Consider the following 22746-nt stretch of genomic DNA (forward strand, 5'->3'; position numbering starts at 1 on the left):
CCCTGCCCTCCGTCACGTACACCCACTTGCAGTTATCACACGCAGGTCATCCGAGTCGAGCGCCCCGATTCCAAAAAATTTCCATACCGAATTTCGGTACAACGCGACTCCGCGTCGTCATTTGAGCGGGACTTCAGCGTTTCCTCCTCCCGTGAAGCGGGCGTTTGATTGCGGGAGTCGTTGCCGGGCCCCAGCGTTGCCGATTCGCCGGAAATGCAGCCGACGCGATGGAGGGAAACGCGGTGGTGCGGCGCGGGATCTGGGAACGGCGTGCCAATCAAAAGTCGCAACACGTAGGGCAAAGACTGAGGCACTCGGGCTACTCGACGGCGGGTTCCGCGCCGCCGCACAGTGGATCGAGTCAATCAGAAAGGTCGGACATGAATTTTTTCACTTAAACTGCAATTTTTGATGTTTATTTCGTCAAATTTTATCTTTTGAGGGGTGCTTTTTGAAGTAAATTGTACGAAAAAACCAATGGGACCATTTTTGAGGCCTGGAAATTTTGTAATAACGGAGCTACAAGTGTTTAAAGTTTCCAGATTTTGTCTGACTTCTCCAATCGACTCGGTCCACTGTGCGGCGGAGGGGCCGGGGCCCGGGCGGCAGACCCCGGAGCAGACGTGACTGCAATTCGGAGCCGGCCACACTCGGCTCTAAATCATCGGCCCGGAGCACTGCCGCGCTGAGGAAAAACACCGTATGAACTTTCGAGAGTTGCCAAATTTCCCCAGATAAAATGTTTATTTCTGAGGAAAGTTATGCATATTTTTTCTTGAAATTTTCAGAGACTTTAGGTGAAATTGCGAACAAAATTACCTGAAAAATTGGGAGGACAATTTTCATAAGTTTACCAGGAAATTCGCGTTTTATCGAAGGAAATTTGGCAACGCCTGAAGGTTCATACGACGTTTTTCCTTCGCACGGCAGAGCAGGAGCCTCACTTCCACGTCTTGATTACTGTTTACCTTGTCTTAGTCCCCGCTCAAGCCACAAATGACGTCATTTTATCCTCGTCCCTAGCCTGCCCACCTGGAGTACCTATCTCGGAGAGCACGGCCATGTCCGGAGACAAACAGACACTCTGCTATCTTCAGAATGGCGGAAGCTGCTATTTTCAGGATTTCAGCCTTCAGCTGTTGAATTATCTACCATTTCAGGTACTTTTATAGGGAGAGTATGGCCATTGGGCCCCATGGAGAGCTCTAAGGCCCAAAAATGGCGGCGCTTTGTTTTGCTTTTTGAGGATTGGAGGGGTTAGAGTACCATAGACAGAGTATGCCCATTCGTATCTTTTTACTACAGGAAAACTGTTCCGCTTTTTGATTGGTCAACGAGTTTTTAGGCTTCATGATGCTCTTAGGGCCGTAAATAAACAAACAAGATGGCGACTCACCGTAACATCGATAAGAAGCTAAATTTGACAAAAATTTCAATTATACGGCAGTAACAATTTAAACTAGCATGTCTACGAATAACACACGGAAAAAACGTGAAAACATTGTTAAATCGCCTTTCACCTTTATCACAGGAGGATGTAAGATGTGCATAACCTCAATCTTGCTTGCTGATAACAGCCATCTTGTTTGTTTATTTGCGGCCCTAAGAGCATCGTGTCAGCCTATTCGCTCGCGACCAATGAAAAACCGGAACAGAAATGGCCATACTCTGTCTATAAAGGTACTCTAGGAGGGGTCATTGCCACCTTGTGACGGTTTTGACAGTTCCTTACTTCTGGGGGCCCAGTTTGGAAGGAAGGTCTCAAAATAGCATCATGAAAAGGACAAATTTTGCAAACCGCTAGGGAAATTCAACAGTACAACTTTAAAAACGGGCTCCTGGAAGGGATAGAATCATTTAATGATTTGCCACCGCATAAAAAATACATATTGCCACTTTTTTGCCCAAAATACCGGTCTCCGCCTTTTCATTCGTGGAAATGCCACGTTTCAGTGTTGAAAAAGCCGCCCTGGATAACCGAATAAACGGAAAATCGATGATCTATCACACTTCCCATGCAATTTGAGTAAAGATAGAAGATATTCCTCTTGAACTTAGAAAATGTGTCAAGTTTGGAGAGACGAGAAAATTGAAAGTGCCCTGAGCGTCTAAAATTCGCCCGTTGCCGGCGTCTATTGTGTCGGGCAACTCGATGGCAGAGCCGCGGGTGTGAGCGGGGGTGGTACAAGGTGAAGCCCCCCAAATTTGGCGATACTCGCTCGCGATTGGTCGAAATTTCACGGGGAAACCCTCGACGGGATAACGGTCGGAAGGAGCGTCCATTGACGGTTTCTCGTTGCGGTGAAAAGGTCGGATCACCGCGATAATTATCCGAAAACAAGAGCGGGACTCGAATGAAATCAAAAGCGATGGGGTGAGCGTCCGCCGGTTTACGAGCGGAGATCGGACGCTGAATCGCATCGGTTATTATTCGGCGGTCATTGTGATTTTCCTGCGGCTTTAATCGGCTTTCGAGCGAGGATGTCAGGTCGTACCTTCCTTTCTCTGAAGTATATGTCTAAAGGAGGGTACTGCCGTGTATGTGCCGCTCTCTGATTGGTTCATTAGTTTTAGGTTCATCGTGGAGCCAGCAAAGTCATGTCTAAAGGAGAGTATTGCCGTGTATGTGCCGCTCTCTGATTGGTTTCATTAGTTTCAGGTTCATCGTGGAGCCAGCAAAGTCATCCAGAGGTATTCGAATTATCAAGTGATGAATGGGGAGAGTTTAACCGGAATATCTGACACATCTACCAATCGCTAAAACATATCGGTCTTCCAAATGTTTACCCTTTCCGGTCCTTTTTTTAACCATATACTGAAAGCTCTTTTCCATAATTTTATCTCCGAGCAAATAAATATTGTCCAAAGTTTAGCGAAAGTCCACTCTTTGAAAAGAAAAAGAATAATTCCGGAAGTCAGGGAAAGCCAGGGAATGAGAAAGTTTTGGAGGCAAAAAATAGCCAAGAAAGTCAGGGAATTTGAGGATGCAAAATGTATGGCAACCCAGTAGTCGTGAAAACTTTAAACTCGCGGACCAATCAGAAGAAGGCACCCTCCTCCTGCATCAAAAAATTAAGATGGCAATACCATCCCTTTATGTGTACTGTAGTTTTCCCCACAGAGTTAACTGAGAAAATTTAAAAAATCCGTCCGTCAATGGACGAAAGCTTATAGTAAAAATCCTACAATTTTTTCCTGTGCCCTCAACAGAAGTGTAATACGATCATTTATTTTCTCGTTCTCTCGCCGAAATTTTCTTGAAAATAAGCCAATTAAAATTAAGGTCTTTTCTAACGCAAAGAGAATTGCTAAATGGATCATGTTGTTGGGCCTCGGGCTTTGCGTCTTACAAAATTAGGCAAGGCAAACTGTCAGAGGACAGAGAACACTGAAGCGGGGGTTGAGAAAACGTGGAACATTCAACCGAGTAATGAGCCATAACCTAATTTAAGAGTAACATTTTGACTGGAGAGTTTTTTTCATCCGTCTCCAAAAGAGAGGGCTCTAAACGCCCTCCCGTTTTTGAATATACGTAATTTTTGTTTCGTTTCTTTCTCTTCCTTTCTCTCCCTCGACCAGCTTACCCTGTCCCTCTTGCCCCAGCGTGGTACACAAAGCTTTCCGTACACAAAGATCTAATACTTTGACAAACAAGAACGGAGATCTAACAAGGGGATGGAGGGAAGCAGAGTGGCGGATCCAGGGGTGTAATTAATAACGGGGTTTGTTTTCTTAGTTGTATGAGAATCCTCATCTTTCATGGACGATAAATTCACTCTGTTTTTTTTTTTCTCCGTCAGGGGTTGGTGAAACAGGTTGGTTAGGTTGTTGTAAGGTATTATGTTCAATTTTCATATCAATATACACCCTTATTTGAGCGAAAACCTGCAATTAAATTTGAAAACAAATCCTTTGAATCTTCAGTTCACTGAACGAAACTGCTACTGTGAATATTTTCCGGATGTAAAGCAATTAGAATTATTTTTAAAACAACAGGAGTCTCTCTCGAGACAATTGGAATTTCTGATCGGGAAACCTTCGATGGAAGCCCACCTTGAATCAAGCGAGGATTTTTCTCAGATCTCGAGGATAAAGATTAATTACACCAAAGAAAATCGTTTCTGTGACATGTTTTCGTCGTGCTAAAGAAAATAATCACTCCGGCGCGGAAGTGATATATTGTGCGAAGTAAAATTTTAGAAGTCACAATGGAAGTTTCCTTGTTCCAGCGGGTTGTTAAATTCATCAGAACAAACTGATATGAACATTTATCCGAGAAGGAAGTTTGCATCGTCACATGACTGAAATTTTTCTTGGCTCAATTATTCGCCTCCTCGACGTAACGATAATTTCCCGTAGCGAAACAATGAACTGTCCGGTAAACCGATTTCGTTTTTGTAATGAGTCTATCATCGCAAAAAGATGTGCGTTTGAATAAAGAAGTGGCTCAGAAACCCTCGACAACACAACTAAAATTTTACTTGGCAGAGCAAGCGCAATAAACCGTTTCCTTGACGCAATAAGTTTTCTCTCTCACGCCGAAAAACAGCAACTGCGTTTTTATTTTCTTTTTTATAACGACTCCAATTTTTCTCGGTGTGGTAGTGCTTGATCATTCTTGATGGGTTGGCGCGAGGGGTTCATGACGGCGCTTCAAGAAGCGGTCGCATTCGAATTTGTCTCCTGGACCAGGATGCGAGCGAGAGTAGGGCGATGCATCGTTGGCCAGGAGAACTTGTGTGGTCTCCGGGGCTTATTTATTTCGCGGGAAATCGAACGCGCAGACGCCACGGCTCGCTATGATGCCCTCAGCCAGACAGCGCTGCCAAGTGCCGCCGGACCACAGAACGATGCTCATGGATCGAATTCGATAGTGGTTCGCAGGGCCGGATTAAGGGGGTGGCCACATGGGCCGCGGCCCATGGCGGCAAATCAATGGGGCGGCAAATTTTGCACTTTTTTTTAAAAAAATCGGATTTTGAAAAAAAAAATTACAAACGAGAAAAGGCGACAAAATCTCTCATTTCCTGAGAGTATAATAATTTCTAATGTTTTCGACTTTCAGTGATACAAGAGAGCACCTTAAATTAGTCGAGTTAAGAGAGAAACCAAACACGCAATTTGGCCTGGAACGGCGCGACTTAGAGAGAAATGATGACGAGGACTTGAGATGAAAAGGAGAAGTCCTCGGCGCGAAGGTCGGCATGTAATACATATTAGCGCCTACAAGACTGCACGAATACTTCACGCATTGCATCAAACGTGAATCGCGTAGCGCCTACAAGACTGCATGAATACTTCACGCATTGTGTCAAACACAGTGCGTTCAGCAGCGGTCGGCGTGAAACGCATAGCGCCTACAAGACTGTCGGAATACTTCACGCATTGCGCCAAACACGGTGCAGGCTGCGCGGCGCGACGACGGCGGAAGGAAAAATCATTAAACTACATTTATGCTTGTTCTTTCATAATTTGTTCGTTCTGAATGGGAGGCCTTGTCCACACAGAGATGGGTTTACGGAACTTAACTTTCGCGCAAAGTTCCGTGAATTTTTTCTAGTAGTGTTAATAGGGCTTTCAAAAAAATGTGTCCAACATGAGTAAACACGTCTTATGCACCCCTCCCTCTCTATCGATATTTCAAAACGAATGAGAAGGGGGCGGCAAAATACAGGCGGCCCATGGGCGGAAAGTAGGTAAATCCGGCCCTGGTGGTTCGATGTATCGCTTGGAAAGCTCCAAGATTAAGGAAGGTATGACGACCTGAAGTTCCAAGCTAAGAATCGTTCTAAAAACTCAAATTTGAGTTATTAATGCTGATGCATGAAGGAAAACTGGAAATTTTGGCGCAAGTTTGCCCCTACAAGGAAAAGTTGAGGAAGATATGACGACCTGTATTTCCAAGACAAACATTCTTCAGTTTTAGGTCAAATGGACCACTAGACAAGGTACGAATTTTAGCATTCTGATACGTGTTTCTTAACCAAAATTTTACGTAGAACACGATACGCACAACGAAAATTACCGAAATCAACTCCTCACGAAGATATTCCATGATTCTTGATGCGTGAATTCAAACCACCCGCTCATTAAAACTCAATGCTCTGCGTGATTCACATCGCACGCTAAACGTCATCATGACCGTCTCTGCGATATAAAAATCTGGCAACCTCAATCTTGACGCTTTGGCTCAGCTGTAGCAAATTGCTTATAGTTTGAACAACACATGGTGGGAAATGAACATTGCTCGATTGAGAGCTTGCTGAAACCGTTGTAGTGCGCGATTTGACTCACGTAGAGCTTTGAGTTTCTTGTGAGCGGGCAGTTCAAATTCCTCGTAACCAATGTGAAATAAAAACGTTAATATCTTCGTTAGGAGTTGGTTTCAGTAATTTTCATTGCGCGAATCGTGCTCTACGTGAAATTCTGGTTATGAAACATGTATCAGAATGCTTAAATTCGTACCTTGTCTAGTGGTCCATTGTAAGGTTTTAATTGGTTTAGGTTTAATTTAGATTAAAAATTCTGACATTTATAGAGATAAGGAGCAACTATCGACCTGTCCGGTCAAAAAATCAGAAAGTTGAACGAAAAACGCGCGTAGCTTGTTCCAAAAGGCTTCTGGAGACCGTTTCTCGTTGAGAACTCGAAATCGCCAATTTTGGAACTACTCCTGGAATGCGAGGTCCTTTTTCAAAGATCTTGTCACACATTATGTCGTATATATCGGAAGTATCTTTGAGAAGTCAACTTATCCGACGATAGGGTCCTACTCAAAGTTCATTTCGACCTTTAAAAAAATCTGCATATTAAGGCGAGTAGTGTTAGTTCTTTTTATTTTTCGTGTCGGTTTTTCGCCGAAATTGACAACGCTACACATGATGCTCGATTTATTTAGTGCGGTGAGCAGAATGTCGTTGCTAAATTGTCGTGTCCCGCGTTGCGCGCCGTGCACCAACTGCACCTCAGCATAGCCGCATCGGAGTCATTTTACATTTTACAAAACGCTATAAAGTTGAGGAGACATTTCGCTCACATCACTCACCGGATGGTGCATTCATTGCGGGTTGCCAACTCACGCGCAGAAAAATATCCGCTTTCCTCTTTCCCTACATTAAACGAGTCCCTCGTCTCTGAGTTATTTAATTCAGTCGCGTACCCACCGTCTGGGGCTCATTCACTCGAATAAGGGTTTTCGTTAAGGGTCATTTTTTCAGATTTTTGGGGCCACATTTGGCACTCTTTGAGGGTTCTTCATGGCCTCTTATGAACTTCGGTCCCCCATTTTTGTAAGGAGAGGCCTCTATTCCTCCTTCCGATAGAGCCCACCCCCATTCATCCTGAAACCAGTCCGCTTATACAATTGGGGATCCAGGCCCCCGCCTCTTTATCGCTTTGGGGCAGTTACGCGATTTTAGCTTAAAATCAAGGAACTCGGATCTGAGATTTCAAGATACAGCCCGAACACAAATTGAAAATATGGACTGTCAGAGAGCTTGAAGCCTCGATAGACAGTCAAATTCCAAACCAATGGCTCACTAAACCACGAACGAATTTTAACTTGCGAATAAAAGCGGAAGGTAAATGACACGATTCGCACATTAAAAACGCGGAAAAGCAACTGAAAACCGAAAAATACGCATAGTTCAATATAGCGCAACTTTCCCGCAAATTTAAAACGCGCTAGTTTCGCGCCGAATGATGTCATCTGGCACCAATCATAAGCGAGTGCGGGGTTGATCCTGACGGAACACTAAATTTCTGCGTAATTCGCATCTGAAAATAATGCGAAGTAACGAATTTAAGATTAAGACACAATTCCTCTCTCATTTAGATGCGAACTTTGATCATCCATCGAGACTTTCATAGTAGCGAGATGATTTCGCGGTGTCGAACATTTCGCCGGCAAACACTTTTGAGGCCTTTTAACGAGCTCTTTAGAGAGTGCAGTTGGCAATGGAGTGAGTGCTCTGGCCGCGGGCGCAAGCGCATTCCGTCGGCGGGAAATGTCATTTCGCGGGCCGCGAGCGCGAGCGTGTGTGCCAATGTCAATGTCTCGGTGTGCTTGTCTCCGTTTTCAACATATTAGCCGGCAATCAGATGCATTGTAAACGCACGCAATTAGGCCATAAATTACACCGCGAAACGGAGATAAAGCCGTCCGACCGCGACCATGAGCTCCCGGCTACCGGAGTTGGGCAAAGTTCAAAGAATTTTTTTCGTCCGTCCAGAAGCGCCCCGAGCAGCGGCTTCGGCGCCAAATTTACCCTGGAAATTCACCTATTTACAAGTCAACCCACATTTTCGAAAAAATCGAGTTGAGAATGTTTTTGAGTTTCAAGCCGTGAATTTTCTCCTTCACTGGAAAAAAAAAAAACACATTGGATCTAGGGTCCAGACTCTTAAAAACATCGACAAGAAAAAGTACTCTTGATTCAATCAGAATCTATCTTAAATGAAGAACCAAGCCCCTTAATTTAAGCGGATTTCGTTTTGATTCAAGTAAAAATCCGATTGAATACGAGTATTTTTTCTTGTCAATGTTTTCAAGAGTCTGGACTCTAGAATCAATGTGTTTTTTTCCAGTGTTCCAAAAACTGTAAGTCTAAAAACCAAAATTTTGTTGTGGAAACAGGGGCTCCGGTTTATTTTTTACATTGAGCCTTATGCAGGAAAACAACTTCAAACATTTTTTCCTCAGTTTCAACTTAAACTGGTTCCTTTCTGATGAACTCTGCCCGAATTATGTAACGCTCTAAAGGGGAGGCGGAGGGGGGTCGTGGAGAGCATTACCCTATTTTGTTTTTACCCTGTTAAAAGGATAGCGGCCTACGTCCCAAAAGCGATACAGAGGAAGGGGGGGGGTCAAAATGCTAAAAAAGTGCGAGAGATTAGAGACGGCCCCTTTCGACGGTCTGGAATACCTGGAAAGTCAAGGAGTCCATACACTGATAAAAATATTTGTGTTAATTTTGATCAAAAAACTTTGTCACCCTGTGAAGAGTATAATCACATAGTACTAGGGTTGATTATGCCTGAATACGTTCTATCATTACTTGTTGAAAGGACACGTTACAGAAATGTGGCACCAACGCGATGAATTTTCTGGAAAGCGTGAAAGGCATAAGAGGTCGCAATTGGCTCCTGATTGTGAGACTTGGCTTTTTAATTTGATGAGTGAAAGGTCGGATAGGATCTGGTACTGGCACGATAGGAAATTAATTTAATTAATTTGTAGGAACATAAACTTAAGAGCTTTAAGATGCTTTCCAGTCATTTATTTTTTCGTATCCGCGACTAGATTGTCTCCAAGCTGGGGTCGATCGCTACTTAGCGTTTGATGCCATTATATTTATTTTAAACATCCGCAATGAAAGGTTACGAGGTTACGTGTGTATCCTCTTCATTCCTTGCATTTATTTCCCCTTTTTGGGTCTATTTTTCCATCTTTTAATTTATGATCACATTCTTAATCCACGAAGCACCTCCGCATACAGTCATTAAAACCGAAAGGACTTCGTGCAAACAAAAATCAGGAATTACGACCGTGTGACCATCTTTTGTATCGAGTTTTGTTTTGACGTCACATTAGCGCGCCTCTTCATCTCATAAGTCTTTCACACGTGCGTTCCAAAATTCATAAAGCGGGCATTCCTCGTGTCATGAGCCCCCCCCCCCCCCCTTCGGGCTCCTCTCGGCTCGAACCCGACCTTTTTTGATGTTAATGAAACCCCTTCGTCCGCCGCAGTCCTAATTCCCGTAAAAAATGCAATTTTACACTTTCATGTTGCCAGCCACAAACCTTTTACGACGCTGCTCAGTATTCACGCCGGTGTCTTCGGAATCCCTCTCCTCCCTTCTTCGTCTCCATTCCAGCGCCCTCCCTTTTGTTTTCCTCCAGTTCGGCATGAGGTGCGTCCAACAACCCCGCAAGTGTGTCAGACTATGCTTAGGAATCGCTAGGAATTCGTGTGCATCCACATATGGACCACATTTTGCAACTAGGAACTATAATTTCTGGCCCATTTTAGAAATAACAAATGTGTCATTAGTCTCCTTATGCCCGTAAGTGTTTTTACGAATTAGCTAGAAATATTAGTTCCTGAAGTGCAAAATGTTGTTCATATCATAGCCCCTCTGACGTGAAGGCCTATCTCTCTTTTCACATGAGCCGTGGAAAGCATTAAGTTATATTGAGCACAGGGCTCTTGTGGAAATTGAGATCAGCCCTGCGTCAGAAAATCAGGAAAAGATAAAAGTTGAAGGACAGGAAGAGTATCGGAGACTGACTTTTATGAGAGGAGGAGGAGAGTAATGAAGACAAGCCCGATATCAATGGAAACCCTACTAAAACGATGATATTGGGATATAATTTCATGGAGAATCAGCCTTATGTATTAGGAAAAGATACGTATTTCACAGAGAAAGTATCGGACTCACTTTTAAGAGAGGGAAAAGAGAGTATTAAAATCATGAGGTTTTGCAACGTTACACGCGTGTTTCTTTAACTTTACCATCGGCGTTGAGTTTGGGATTCGGGTGGGTAAAGCTGAGAGGTCATGGTGCCCTCGGCCGGGTCCTCGACATTCACGATTTGACACGCTGGAGTCGCTGGTGTCGGTCTGTTTCGTCGTTCCGACAAATGGAACTCATTAAACGCACTCATTTCCACGCTATTTAAAATAGTTGTGTTCTTCGGTGCTTAGTTGGGGGCGCACACCACACACCCCAGTGCCCTTACCGTGCCCTCCGAGCACTTGTGATCCAGTGGCGTGGCGTGAATGATCGATTATCGATATATCGCCATTTGAAGCTATGGTAAAGAATCGATTAATAAGGTGTTCACTGCGAACACCCTAATAATCGATCTTTTTTCATAGGTTTGAGTGGCGTATCGATCGATATATCGCAAAGCACGCTACGCCACTGTTGTGATCCACCTCGTCAAACGCGACCGCGGTGCAATCGACCGTTTCCTTCGAATCATCTGCTTTCTTCCGAGGCAGACGGAAAATTTCGTAGGCGAGATCCCCGCATTGACTACCAGAGCCGTATGAGACGATGAAAGCGAGGTCTCCAATACCATTTGGACGGAAAACCAGATATTGTAAAGTAGAATCAGATGTTATCTAATTTCTGCACATGGTTAATTTTTTACGTGGGAACTGAACAAAATTATGGCTCATTTGAAGTGTACAGGGTGATTCAGGGTTAAATGGCGAGACTGCAGGAGCGTGTTCTATGGGTCAAAAGAAGACTTCTTTTGTTGTATAAAGTTTTTTTTCCAAAAATGTCCCCAGTCGGAGTTAAACTTTCGGAAAGTTAATGGTTTTTTCTGAATTTTGGCAACGGTTGTGAACCAACTCTCATGAAAATTTGTTTTAGCCTGTACTTTATGCCCTGAATTCATAATGATCTAAAAAAAATCGAAATCTCAATTTAAAGAAGGTATTTGGGGGTGTTTCGACTCCTGCAGTCTGGTCGTTTAACTCTGGATCACCCTGTTTTCTGTATAAGAGATGAAAAATTCTCAGGTAGTTTCAAGGCATAGTGTTGTTTCGATATCTGTGAAAAATAATATACCATTAAAAGCAAGTACGTAGTGTGAAACGATGCACGTATTTTCGTGGCATCAACATTTTTGTCTAAGATGCCGAATCCAAATGTTGAAGAGGAACTGATCGAAATGAAAGCGAAACACTGTGAAGAAGAGGAGAATAGCGCGGATTCCTTGATCGGAACGAAGGAACGTGGATAAATCGCTGGAAGCAATTATCAATGCTCCTGAGCCGCTCACGTTGCCTAGTCAAACTTTTGAAGGCGAACTGATCGGAATGAAAGTAAAACACGAAAACATTTTACTACGGTTGAGGAAGCCGATTTATTTGCTATATAGATACTTTTGGGAGTATCATCTATTTCCTGTAAAATCTGAACTTGTTCGAAAAAAAAAGTTGTGAGAACGCTCGAAAACCGCCATACGCACTGTACCACCTCGATATTTCATTAAGTATTGGACTTATTTCAAACGTGTATTACCTGTCGTTATTCAGTGTGCCATTATTGTTGACGTAGAGATTCCCTTCCATTCACACAATTGACGGTGTGTTTTTTTTATCTCAGTTGATGAGCTATCGATTTTCTCTCCAGCAGGTGGTCTGGCATACCTAATGAAGGAAAAATCGAAAAAGGCTCGGAAAATCTGTGCCGTCAGCATGGAATCTCAAATAGCCGCACCTTTCCCCTTCATTTCTGAGTTATTTGCTGTGTTTTGTCTGGATTTTTGCCGTCGCTTTTAAGTACGCACATATCTTGCGCGATTGGAGGTTAGAATTTCTTCCGTGGTCATCACATTCGATTGAATAACTTTTTAGCTGATTTTGCTCGGACACGTCTCGCTCGGTTCTGAGAAGATTCTTCAATGAACTGTCTTCATCTAGGGAACTGAATATGATATCATTAAGTAATGTATAATATAGCAAATGGGGATCTGGTAGCAAAAAGAAATAGACCGAATTATTTGCTAGGCTACTTTTATCAGCATTACGTTCTCTTTTTTTTATTGTGCAAATTCTGGAATTTTTTTAAAATGCGCTTATAAGGCACTTCTGCAAAGTTACAATGCCCGTGGTGAAAAAGGCGCATGCTGCGCTTGGGACGGAAAAATAGAGAAAATTCGTAATTACTTGATAAGTTACTTTATCTAAATTATTTCTCAGAAATCCATCTCTTTCTAGAATCTATCATGCTTTGTTAATCTTTTAAGCTTCAGTTAGCTGTGCCAGAGGATTATATGAAAATATCAGCAGAACAGAGGCAATATAAGAAAATTAGAAAAAAAGCTACTATTATTCGCATATATGTTCTCTGACGAGTGAATTCCTCCGATTTTCCCAGTCTACGATACGTAGATCTGGCAGAGGGCTTAGGCACGCACCGAGCAAATTAACATTGGAATCCTCCAAATCGGTTGTAATGCGTTCCTTTTTGCGGCACGGAAATTCAATTTGGCCCCTGCATGATCTGCCTTTTCATCCTGGGATCTGGATTTCCTGACTAGCGTCTCGTTCGCGAGCTTTTGTCGGAGGGTTCCCGACGATTTCTGCGGAAAACGTGAGACGCGAGTTCGGTAGCGTGGATGCCACGCATATGCCGTTGAAAATGATACTGGGCAGGATGGCATAAAACGTGAGAAAGAAATGAAGGATTGAAATTCAATGAAATATTTAATAAAATTTCACGAGGCTCTGAAATAATATTTCTTACTTTCAGAGGCGTGAGTGTGCAACCCGCACTCCAGCACACAAAAATAGAAGACAGTCACAAATTTTACATTTTGCGAAAAAATGTATAATTTTTTTGGTATCTTTCGTAAATTTCGGAAATTTATTGAAATATTACTCGTAAAATTTCCGGTATATTTTCAGGCGCATTGCCTACACGCCTAAAAATTAGGAGCTTGCCAGCTTCTTAACTTCATTATAAATCTGCTATGGTTTTCAATAAACTTGGCAACAATGCTGCCGCCTCTCGTGGACTTGCTCTCGCGACACGGTTCTGTTCGAGGAAAAGCCGCAGCATCCTCCTCCCCCCTCCCCATTCAGGGGTGTTGTTCACGACCAAAAGCGCGCCCCGGGAAATGTTCGGATTGAACTTTGTCTGTAACTACAGCCCCCACAAGAATTTTAGCTCCAAGCCGACTATCTTTATTTTTCAAACGCAGGGTTATCAGATTGTCCAAATTTAATCGAATCCCTCCGTTATTATATTATTAAAAACTGAACAATTCTTGTAGTGAGCTATCAAGCTCGGAACGATTTCAGTTCAAGTTGTCCGGAGGTAGTCAAAAAAATTACTTTCTTACCCTGTGTCGTAATTTGGAGCTCCAGCCAACTGCTTCCACGCAGCTATAATAAAATCGTAGCGCAAACATCAATTATCTGTAGGAGAACAAGTGTTTCGCGCCTAAACTATTATGCTCAATTAATTTCAGGATTGAAACTGGGATGAACGGATCATTAATCAAATAAGATGTTTTGAGAATCGATCAGTTCATGATTTCTAGATAATTTTTTTACCAATTTCTTAATCAAGTTGGTCAAAATGTAATGATTTACGTATTTAAATTCGTCAAATAGCATTGTTTACCACAATGCCGTTTCCCATTTTTTTCCTTATTTGCGCCCTCCTCAGAAATTGCAGAAAAAGAAGGTTGCCAGGTTTAATTCTATGTGCCTGGTATATTCTTCTCGCCAATCTCCGGTGACTTGAACGCTTCGTTATGAAAGCAAACGGTACGATTTCTTGACACCCCTCTGATTTTTTAGAGACTATGATTCTTTTTGGGCCGCACTATTTCAGTCAATTGGATGAAGTTACATTTCACCAGAAGGTCGCGCCCGTGCTGCTGCGCAGCCCCACCCCAGAACACCCCTAATAGCCCACAGTCGAGGACCCCTGTGACCTGTGAGGTTGCGCTGCTATGACTGTTGATTTACTTTAAACTATTTTAAGCAGATTTTAACGTCAAAGCTGTTTTATGTGTGAACTTCCTCTTTCTTTTTTTCTTTCTTTATTCCTTCCTTCCTCCATTTCTCTCTTTTATTGATCTATATTGTTTTTAAAAAGAACTATAGCAGAGTGGACGAAGGATGTCAATGACTATCTATTTTCATTTTCTTTTCTCACGGAGAAAGCCGAATAAGCAGTCATGGAATACAGAATGTGAGGTTGAAGTTCAACAAACTTTGTTGACGTTTTCGTGTATATTTCTGAAAAATAATGGAAATTCTTTTTTGTCTGTTACAGAGAAGGGAAAACTATCGGTTATGGTGTTGAGAATCAGATAGTAGCAAGGGCTTGCGGGCCTCCAACGATCATGGGAGCTCCCCCTCTGCTCTACATTGCTGCCGCTGTAATCATTTACAGAGCTGCCGCCGAACAAGGTAAGAAAATCCATTCCACTCTATCCGAAATCTTTCACACATCCGGAAATGCCATGCCTTTGATTTTAGTTATTTATCTCAAGTAGAGTCCACGCCAAATGAGTTGGCGAAGTTTTATAGTAAAACAGAAAATGCGTCAGCTTGTTCTCGTATCTACTTTCCACGATGAATTGAAGATAGATGGATTGCATTTTGCAAAAAGGAACCACTAGCATTGCAATGTTGCTAAGATTGTGCAACTTCTTTTGTCTTGGAGGAAAAACCCGATTATCCATCAATAGTTTCTATTTTACTCGCTAAAAACTGTAAATTTAAGACAAAAATTACCATCTAAATTTCATAGTTTTTCACGATTTCCGCAATTTTATTGCCAAAGATGAAGTTGCACAATCTTAGCATCATTGCAATGCTAGTGGTTCCTTTTTGCAAAATGCAATTCAGATTATCCTCTGTCAAACTTTATAGTAAACTTACATGGCGCTAACTCTACCAAGAAAGAATTTCCGTGATTGCCGTGAATAACTCCCTGTTTATCGAGATTTATCAGGAAAATGATGTGTACGAAATTGCTGTCGGTGAAAACTAAAAACGACCTCGAATACGTGCATTTTCTACTAGGTGACTCAATGCGTCGGGAAGTCCTACGCAAGCGTGGCGTGGTTTCGCGGGACAGAGCATCTTGCGCGGGTCAAAACACCCATTAACCCATACACAAGGAACGGCTGGAGCGGCCGACGGCAGCGCTGCCAAACGGGACGAGCTGGAACCCTCGCCGCCCAATGGGTCGGGTCCTGGAGATGATGAACAATACATTCCTCACAAAAATTTCAAATTCTAATGTCTATACCTTCGCAAAATGAATGTTACGGGGTGATTCAGAAATATTTGAAGCGAAAACTTAGAGTTTCTTCATACTGAGAGTAAAGACAATACCAATCCATTTCTGATTGGTTCCCGTCTTTCAGGCCGCTACAGTGTCACAGACGGAGATTCGCATCCGAAAACTTGAGATCGAGCTGCCGAAGTTCGGGTCAGACATCGAGGCACTTCGGTAAGTACCGGAGTACTTCAGATGTGCGACCCGAACCCTTCGGTATACATCGAAGTACTTCAGATGTCTGACCCGAACTTCGGCAGCTGGACCTCGAGTTTTTAGATACGTGATCCGAAAACTTCAGAGATCCGTATGACCTCAACTTCGGGTCCCACGCACGCACTGGAAAAAAAGCACATTATATCTAGAGTCCAGACTCTTAAAAACATCGACAAGAAAAAATACTCTTGATTCGATCAGATTTAAGCTTAAATCAAGAACCAAGCCTCTTAATTTGAGCGGATTTCCTTTTGATGTAAGCTTAAATCTGATTGAATCCAGAGTCCTTTTTCTTGTCAATGTTTTCAAGAGTCTGGACTCTAGATCCAATGTGTTTTTTTTTTTTTTTTTTTTTTTTTTTTTCTTCCAGTGCGAAGTTTTTTCCTCCGTGCTGATTTTTGAGCTATTTTCTACTAGGAACAGCTCTCCTTTTTGCTCTGGCTGAAGTTTGCGTCGGGCCCATTGAGGAGCGAGCCGGTTTCCCGGCGGCCGGCAACGGCGGCGGACGGAGTGGCGATCGGTGTCGCCGGGTCGGCGCGGAAAAGCCGGGAACGAGGGCGGAAAGCCGAGGAAACTCGACGGAGAGGCAGCTCGGTGGCCGTGCCGCCAATCTGTCGCTCATTAATCATGCCTCCAGCCTTCCCATAGTCGGCCGTCCATGGTGATATAATTCACGTTCCGATATTGATGCCGGCCCCGGTCCCGGCCGATGCGCTCCACGTTCCAGAATGCCGACTCCATCTCTGCCGTGCTAAGGAAAAACGCCGTATGAACATTCGAGAGTTGCCAAATTTCCTTTGATAAAATGTTTATTTATGAGGAAAATTATGAATATTTTTCCTTGAAATTTTCAGGAATTTTAGATCTAAATACGAAGGATATTCTCTGAGAAATTGGAAGAAAAATATTCATAAGTTTACCAGGGAATTCGTGTTTTATCGAAGAAAATTTGGCAACGCCTGAAGGTTCATACGGCGTTTTTCCTTAGCACGGCAGATCTCGTCCTCGTCTGCTCCTACGCTTTCCCTCTGTCCGAAGTCTCAACATTCAACCCTCCAAGTGAAAATGACTACACTGAAAACAAAAGTTGCGGGCTAAATGGACCGAGTTTAACAGGAAGGAACCAAGCCACATCAGCTATTGCCAACTTTAACTGGGCAGTTGAATTGTTTACGAGAGAACGTTTGTTCGGATTTCTTTGGAAATGTTAAGGAGTTTGCTTCGCACCATGGAGAATTTTCATTGAAATTTGCACGAAAATCCGCACAACCGTTTTCATGTAAGAATTAAATTGCCTAATTAAATGTGGCAATAGCTGATACGTGGCTTGGTTCCCTTCTGTTTAACGCGGTCCATATAACCACACCGTTCGCTCCGGGCTTAGAGGCCGAAAATTACGGCCTGAACTTTCAGACCTTTTTTTGAGCCTATGAGTAGATTTCAGAGGAAACCAGTGGCACCATCATGTTTCTCGCGAAATTTTACTCAAGGCCAAGCATCTAAATTGCAAATCCCTGGCACGTGCAAGAACTCCATTTGACATCTACATTGACGACTGTTGTCTCGGTGAGTTAAAGGGTGAGGCAATGAAAAGGCAAACTTTTCTTCAAAGAATCAGCAATAAACACATCATGAAGAGGGTTGAGCCCTCCCAGGAGGGAGAAACGTAAAAAAAAGGGCACGGAGGGTACTCCGAAAGGTGGGGGGGAGGGGAGGCTCGCCTCGAACGGCGCGATCGAAAGCGTACACTTGTTCGAATAGTTTTTATAGGCATAAGTAGAATGCAAACTAGGTTTGATGCTCCACGTTAGCGTTTAATGCCCCAACAGCGCTGTCAAATCTCGAAGGAACCTGACTCGGAGCACGACCGAAAACCTTTTTTTCGATTCGAGGCGACAACCCTGTACCCTGTCGTCCAATCCGCGTTACGTATCCGTGTAAATGGGCTCGTCTGCCGCTTGCGACGGAATATCGATTAACGCCGTAAGGCACCGTTAAGAAATATCGAAAGGCTCGAGTTTCGAGTCTCTCGACACTGCTCCGTAAGAGCCCTCGGAAAACTATCGATTCAGCATTAAAGCCGCGAGCTGTGGATGTAAATATCCTGTGGGGTTTGCCGCGTTTTCCCGCTGGCCGCTCGGATAGCTACGGGGGAGGAGAGGAGGGGATCAGATTTGTTTGACATCTGCTTCGCATTCCGCGCGCTGTTGTATGGCAGAAGGAAAACTTTGGAGATTTCTAAGGTAAAAGTTGGAAATTTTGGGATCAGTTCTCGATGGATCCTGCGGGGAGGAACGTCTAGTTATCTTGACTTTGCTCATTATTGTTCAGTAGAAGAAAACATGTGTCATTTACTCTCATTTCTTTGCCTCCATGACACAAAGGGCATAACTAAACTTCGAGATCAGTTTCCCATTAAGAGTGAGAGAATGTTACGGCTCGCAAGGGAAACGCATCTATGCTTAGAGGAACTACATATACCCTCACAGAATTGCGTGCTTCATCGTTGGATTGCAGTTCGCAATTTGGAACTACAATTTCAGGCTCAGTTTAGAAGCAACGTGTGTACCTACCGTTCAGTTCCATACGCGCACGGGTGTTTTTATGAATGGGCTAGAAATTGAAGTTCCTAATCGCAAAATGCAGTCTAATTCATTTTCTTATAATTCATTCGCATAATTCTTTTTAGCATAAATAGGTCTACATTTTGCAATCAAGAACTACAATAGATTGCTCAGTTTTGAAGAAACATATGTACCATTAGTCTCCCCATGCACCCAAGTGTTTTTACGGATTAGCCCGAAGTTAAAATTACTAATTGCTAATTGGCCGTATTTCCATCAAACGGAACTATGTGCATTGTGACGTGAGCCCTGTAATGCATATATTCTCATGGGTCTCAGGGCTCATGTCTTAATGCACATAGTTCCGTTTGACAGAAATACGTCCAATTGTAATCCAATGCGTCCAGATGTTCCCTAACTTGCTTGAGAAGTGAATTTGTCTCCAACTTCACGTAAAATAATTGATGTCTACCAGTGTTCCCGACGTTCCGCGACGCGTGGCGACCGTATATCATTGAGAGCACTCAAAAACACGTTTTGCATCGCGAGTATTTTAGTATTATTTCTACACAAATGATAATTTTCCGGAAGTTGGACAACCCCGGGAAGCGATTGAAGGGGACAATGTTAACGTCACCGGCGTCGGCGCAATCTCCAGGCCAGAATCAGCGTTCGACGTCTCCTAAACGCGGAGATTTCCGTAGCGGACCCACCCACCCCCTCCCGCCGTCTCCCCGAGGAAGGGGGCATCGCATCCTTAGGTGCGTCTCTCGGTGAGCCAATGTGTGGACGGCAGTTTGATCAAATTGTATTTAAATTAGTCGTTGATCGATAACAGCGCATCCGAGTAGAAGAATGGGCCCCCTCTCGCCCCCCGCGCCAGAGTCCCGGTGAGCCACGTCTCATTATGTACCGAGTCGGCCGGGAAAAGTCCCCGAAGGCTTCAGACGCACGGCCGGCGAGTCGGTAGCAGCCATCTCGCTGTTTTCTAATTTTCTCCGTTTTAGAGTGGATTTTTCGCCGGGATCTCCTGCTGGGACCCGCGGTTTCAATCCGCCAAGTTAATCCTGAAACTACACTGGAAAAAAAAACACATTGGATCTAGAGTCCAGACTCTTGAAAACATCGACAAGAGAAAATACTCTTGATTCAATCGGATTTTAGCTTAAATCAAGAACCAAGCCTCTTAATTTGAGCGGATTTCTTTTTGATTTAAGCAAAAATCTGATTGAATCAAGAGTATTTTTTCTTGTCAATGTTTTCAAGAGTCAGGACTCTAGATCCAATGTGTTTTTTTTCCAGTGTACGAAGTATCTCGCCAGGTGTTAGGCGCACGGTGTCTATTGGTCCGGAAAGTCTGGAAAAATACCGATTTTTTTAGGGCGGCCTGGAAGCACTAAATAAGTTTGGGAATCCCGTGAAAAGGTCCGGAATTTTTCGCTTCATGTCACGCGTGTTTTTCAAGATAACCTGGAAATCGCGCAAGCCCTTCTGCGCTGATCCTTAGTGCAGTATTTGTCCTCTAGATAGCGATTTTGCAGCCAGTTGATACTGTTCAGGCCACCAATGAGCTTTGAATTTCGTGGCTACGTCATTTTTTCACGATTCGCATTTAAATTTCAAAATTTTCGAATTTCGTCACGTAAAAGTACTTACGAAGTACTGATTTTTTCCGTCGAAGAAACACTGAATTTTTTGGTGAACAGTTTCAGTGCGTATTCCACCTCATTGAAATTAATAAGATCCCAGCACCTGATTATGAAAAATGCTTAATTCGTGGCTAGGTCCATTACTCCCAAGCCAGAGCTGAGGTGGAAGTCAAAGAAAGGGAGCTTTCTGCACTTCCGACTGGTGCAAAAGACTGGAAGAATTAAATTTCTTATGATAAGTTACCCGATAATTCAGACACGGCAGGGACAGGTCATTAGAGAGGTCAAAACGGCTGCTCGGAGAAAATGACGGGAAGGGGGAAAAGTGAGAAAAGTGGTCGAGATTAATTGCGTCCCAGAAATGAGTTTCGCGGAGGAATTGAATTGATTTACGTGAAAGAGGAGCGATGCGCCTCGGCTGCGTATATCATCGCTCATCGAGCCTATTAAACGGTTGGCGAGTGATACCGTAATAATAAAGTGTTGAAACCTTGATGGGGCGCCTTAAATCTCGGCTTAAATGTTTATTTACCCACCCGTCTTCCTGGTTTGATCCCTCCTCAAACAAGCGTTTTTTCTTCTTTTTAATTGCGAGAGTTTGTTTTCATGGGCGCCGCACCGCGCCGCGCACCGCCGCGGACGTAGGACGCTTTCGACGTTGCCTGATTTTTGACGCTAGAAAGATGATCATAAAGATAGGAAGGAAATCTAATAAATGGAATTTTCAAATGCTCGGGAGTTTCACTCAAAGTATAGACCGTTTTCGATACATCAAATAGGTTAGGTTGTATCAATATCGATTGGTTCAACATGTAAACACAGCCTCAAAAGTCAATCGAGTAATCTGAGGAAACGGGGGTTTTTCTGATAGATTTTTTATTCTTATGAGTACTAAATGGCATCGCAAGGTGAAATAGTTAGGAATTCTCTAATTTTCAGCTTTTCCGACCGAAATCCTGAAAGTTTTGTTAGAGGTTATGTTCTATTGTTTTGAACCAAACGATACATCAAACCACTGTCGAAAACGATCTATGGCCCCGGTTCGGGAAACGTCGGGGAAAAAGTTACACATTAAGTTTGGGCGAACCTGAGGAAGTGGTGAATTCATCCGTGTAAAAGACAATTTCAGTTAGTATCCGCAAGTTAAATAGAGCAACTTTCATTTATTATTCATCATCATTAATTGTCCCTAAAAATGGGGAATTTTTTTTATAATCAGTAAGGACGAATCTTAAACAGTCGACCAGTCTCAACTTTGAAGTTCTCTGGCCATCCTTCGTCAGCTGTGATCTGTACCATCAATCTGAGTTAACTGCATCTGCATTTACGAAGCTGAAACTCGCGTGAATAATAAACCAAACTCAAGCTGTTTTCTTAAGAGCCTTCTGAACCTGCTGCGGAGTGAAATAATGATAAGAGATTAAGTAAGAAAGGTGTCTACGGCTGTTCAGAAACAATAGCGCGTTGCTAACACAATTTCGATCAAATAAATTGAAAATGTTTAAAGCATTACCCGCGTACTCACTTGCACTTAGTTAGTTTTTCTTATAGGGCGCGTTTTGGAGCTATGACTCCATTATGCGGAATTTTTTTTAACAATTTACAATTCATTTTAGCAATTTGACTCGTACATACCCCGGAGAAAGTTTCTCGACACAATTTTGGCTTTAAAAAAACGGAAACGAGAGAATCTTCTCGAGATCGCTTCACTAAGTTCCTAGTTTCAACGGGGTCGAATCAGAGCAAATCGAGGGGTCGTGCGATCAACAAATCGACCTGCTCAGAGGAGAATCGATAATAATTCCGTCCACTCGTCTTTTGATCGTAAAATGGGAGCCTAAATTATCCGAACCGGGTCATACTTGTCAGACAGTTTAGTCAACATGTCACTCAACGATTTTCTCTCCAGGAGGGCATCTGTACGTGGTCGCCAGAACATTTCGTCTTCGAATGCGGGCGCCTCTACAAGTTCCCTTTGAGGTTAGGTTGAGAAATGTAAACAAAGAGGATGGAGGTTGGCGAGCTGCCAAATCCCCGGATCAACGCCGTGGTGAGTCGATCGTTTCGTTTTCCAATCTCTCCGATCGGATGAACGACGGATTCGAGTCGCAAGAAAGATGACGATGGACAGTCATTTCGTCCCTCTCCTGACATGAATGTAACTATATTTAGTGATGAACCCTGTCCTTCGTGTAGCTCTATGCTTTCCAGGGCTCACCTCTAAGTGTACTTACGCCTTTTTGTCAGACGAGCGACGACTTGGCTCTCGGACGACTGTATTGTCGCGCGGCCGAAGCGCTCGTCCGACCGCGCCCCCGCTGGAGTATGAAGATCTTGGACTTAGTGAACGACGACCGCGCTGCCGTGCTAAGGAAGAACGCCGTATGAACCTCCAGACGTTGCCATATTTCCTTCAATAAAATCCTAATTTACTAGGAAAATCGTGAATTTTATTTCTTCAATTTTTTCATACAATTTTGTTCGCACTTTCGTCT

At 43.3% G+C, this 22746-nt stretch overlaps 1 protein-coding gene across 12 annotated transcripts in view; it reads left to right on the top strand.

Annotated features, from left to right (window-relative positions):
• The window catches only part of Eph (Eph receptor tyrosine kinase), a 437826-nt gene that overhangs the window by 250466 nt on the left and 164614 nt on the right, over positions 1 to 22746 (top strand). For all 12 annotated transcript variants that reach the window (XM_019047129.2, XM_019047123.2, XM_019047130.2 and 9 more), the window contains exon 2: positions 14809 to 14945. In XM_019047129.2, the coding sequence (XP_018902674.1) occupies positions 14879 to 14945 (67 nt within the window). In that variant the 5' untranslated portion in view covers positions 14809 to 14878. The remainder of the gene's footprint in view (positions 1 to 14808; positions 14946 to 22746) is intronic.

This window comes from Bemisia tabaci, chromosome 4 (assembly GCF_918797505.1).
Source record: "Bemisia tabaci chromosome 4, PGI_BMITA_v3".
Classification (NCBI taxonomy): Eukaryota; Metazoa; Arthropoda; class Insecta; order Hemiptera; family Aleyrodidae; genus Bemisia; species Bemisia tabaci.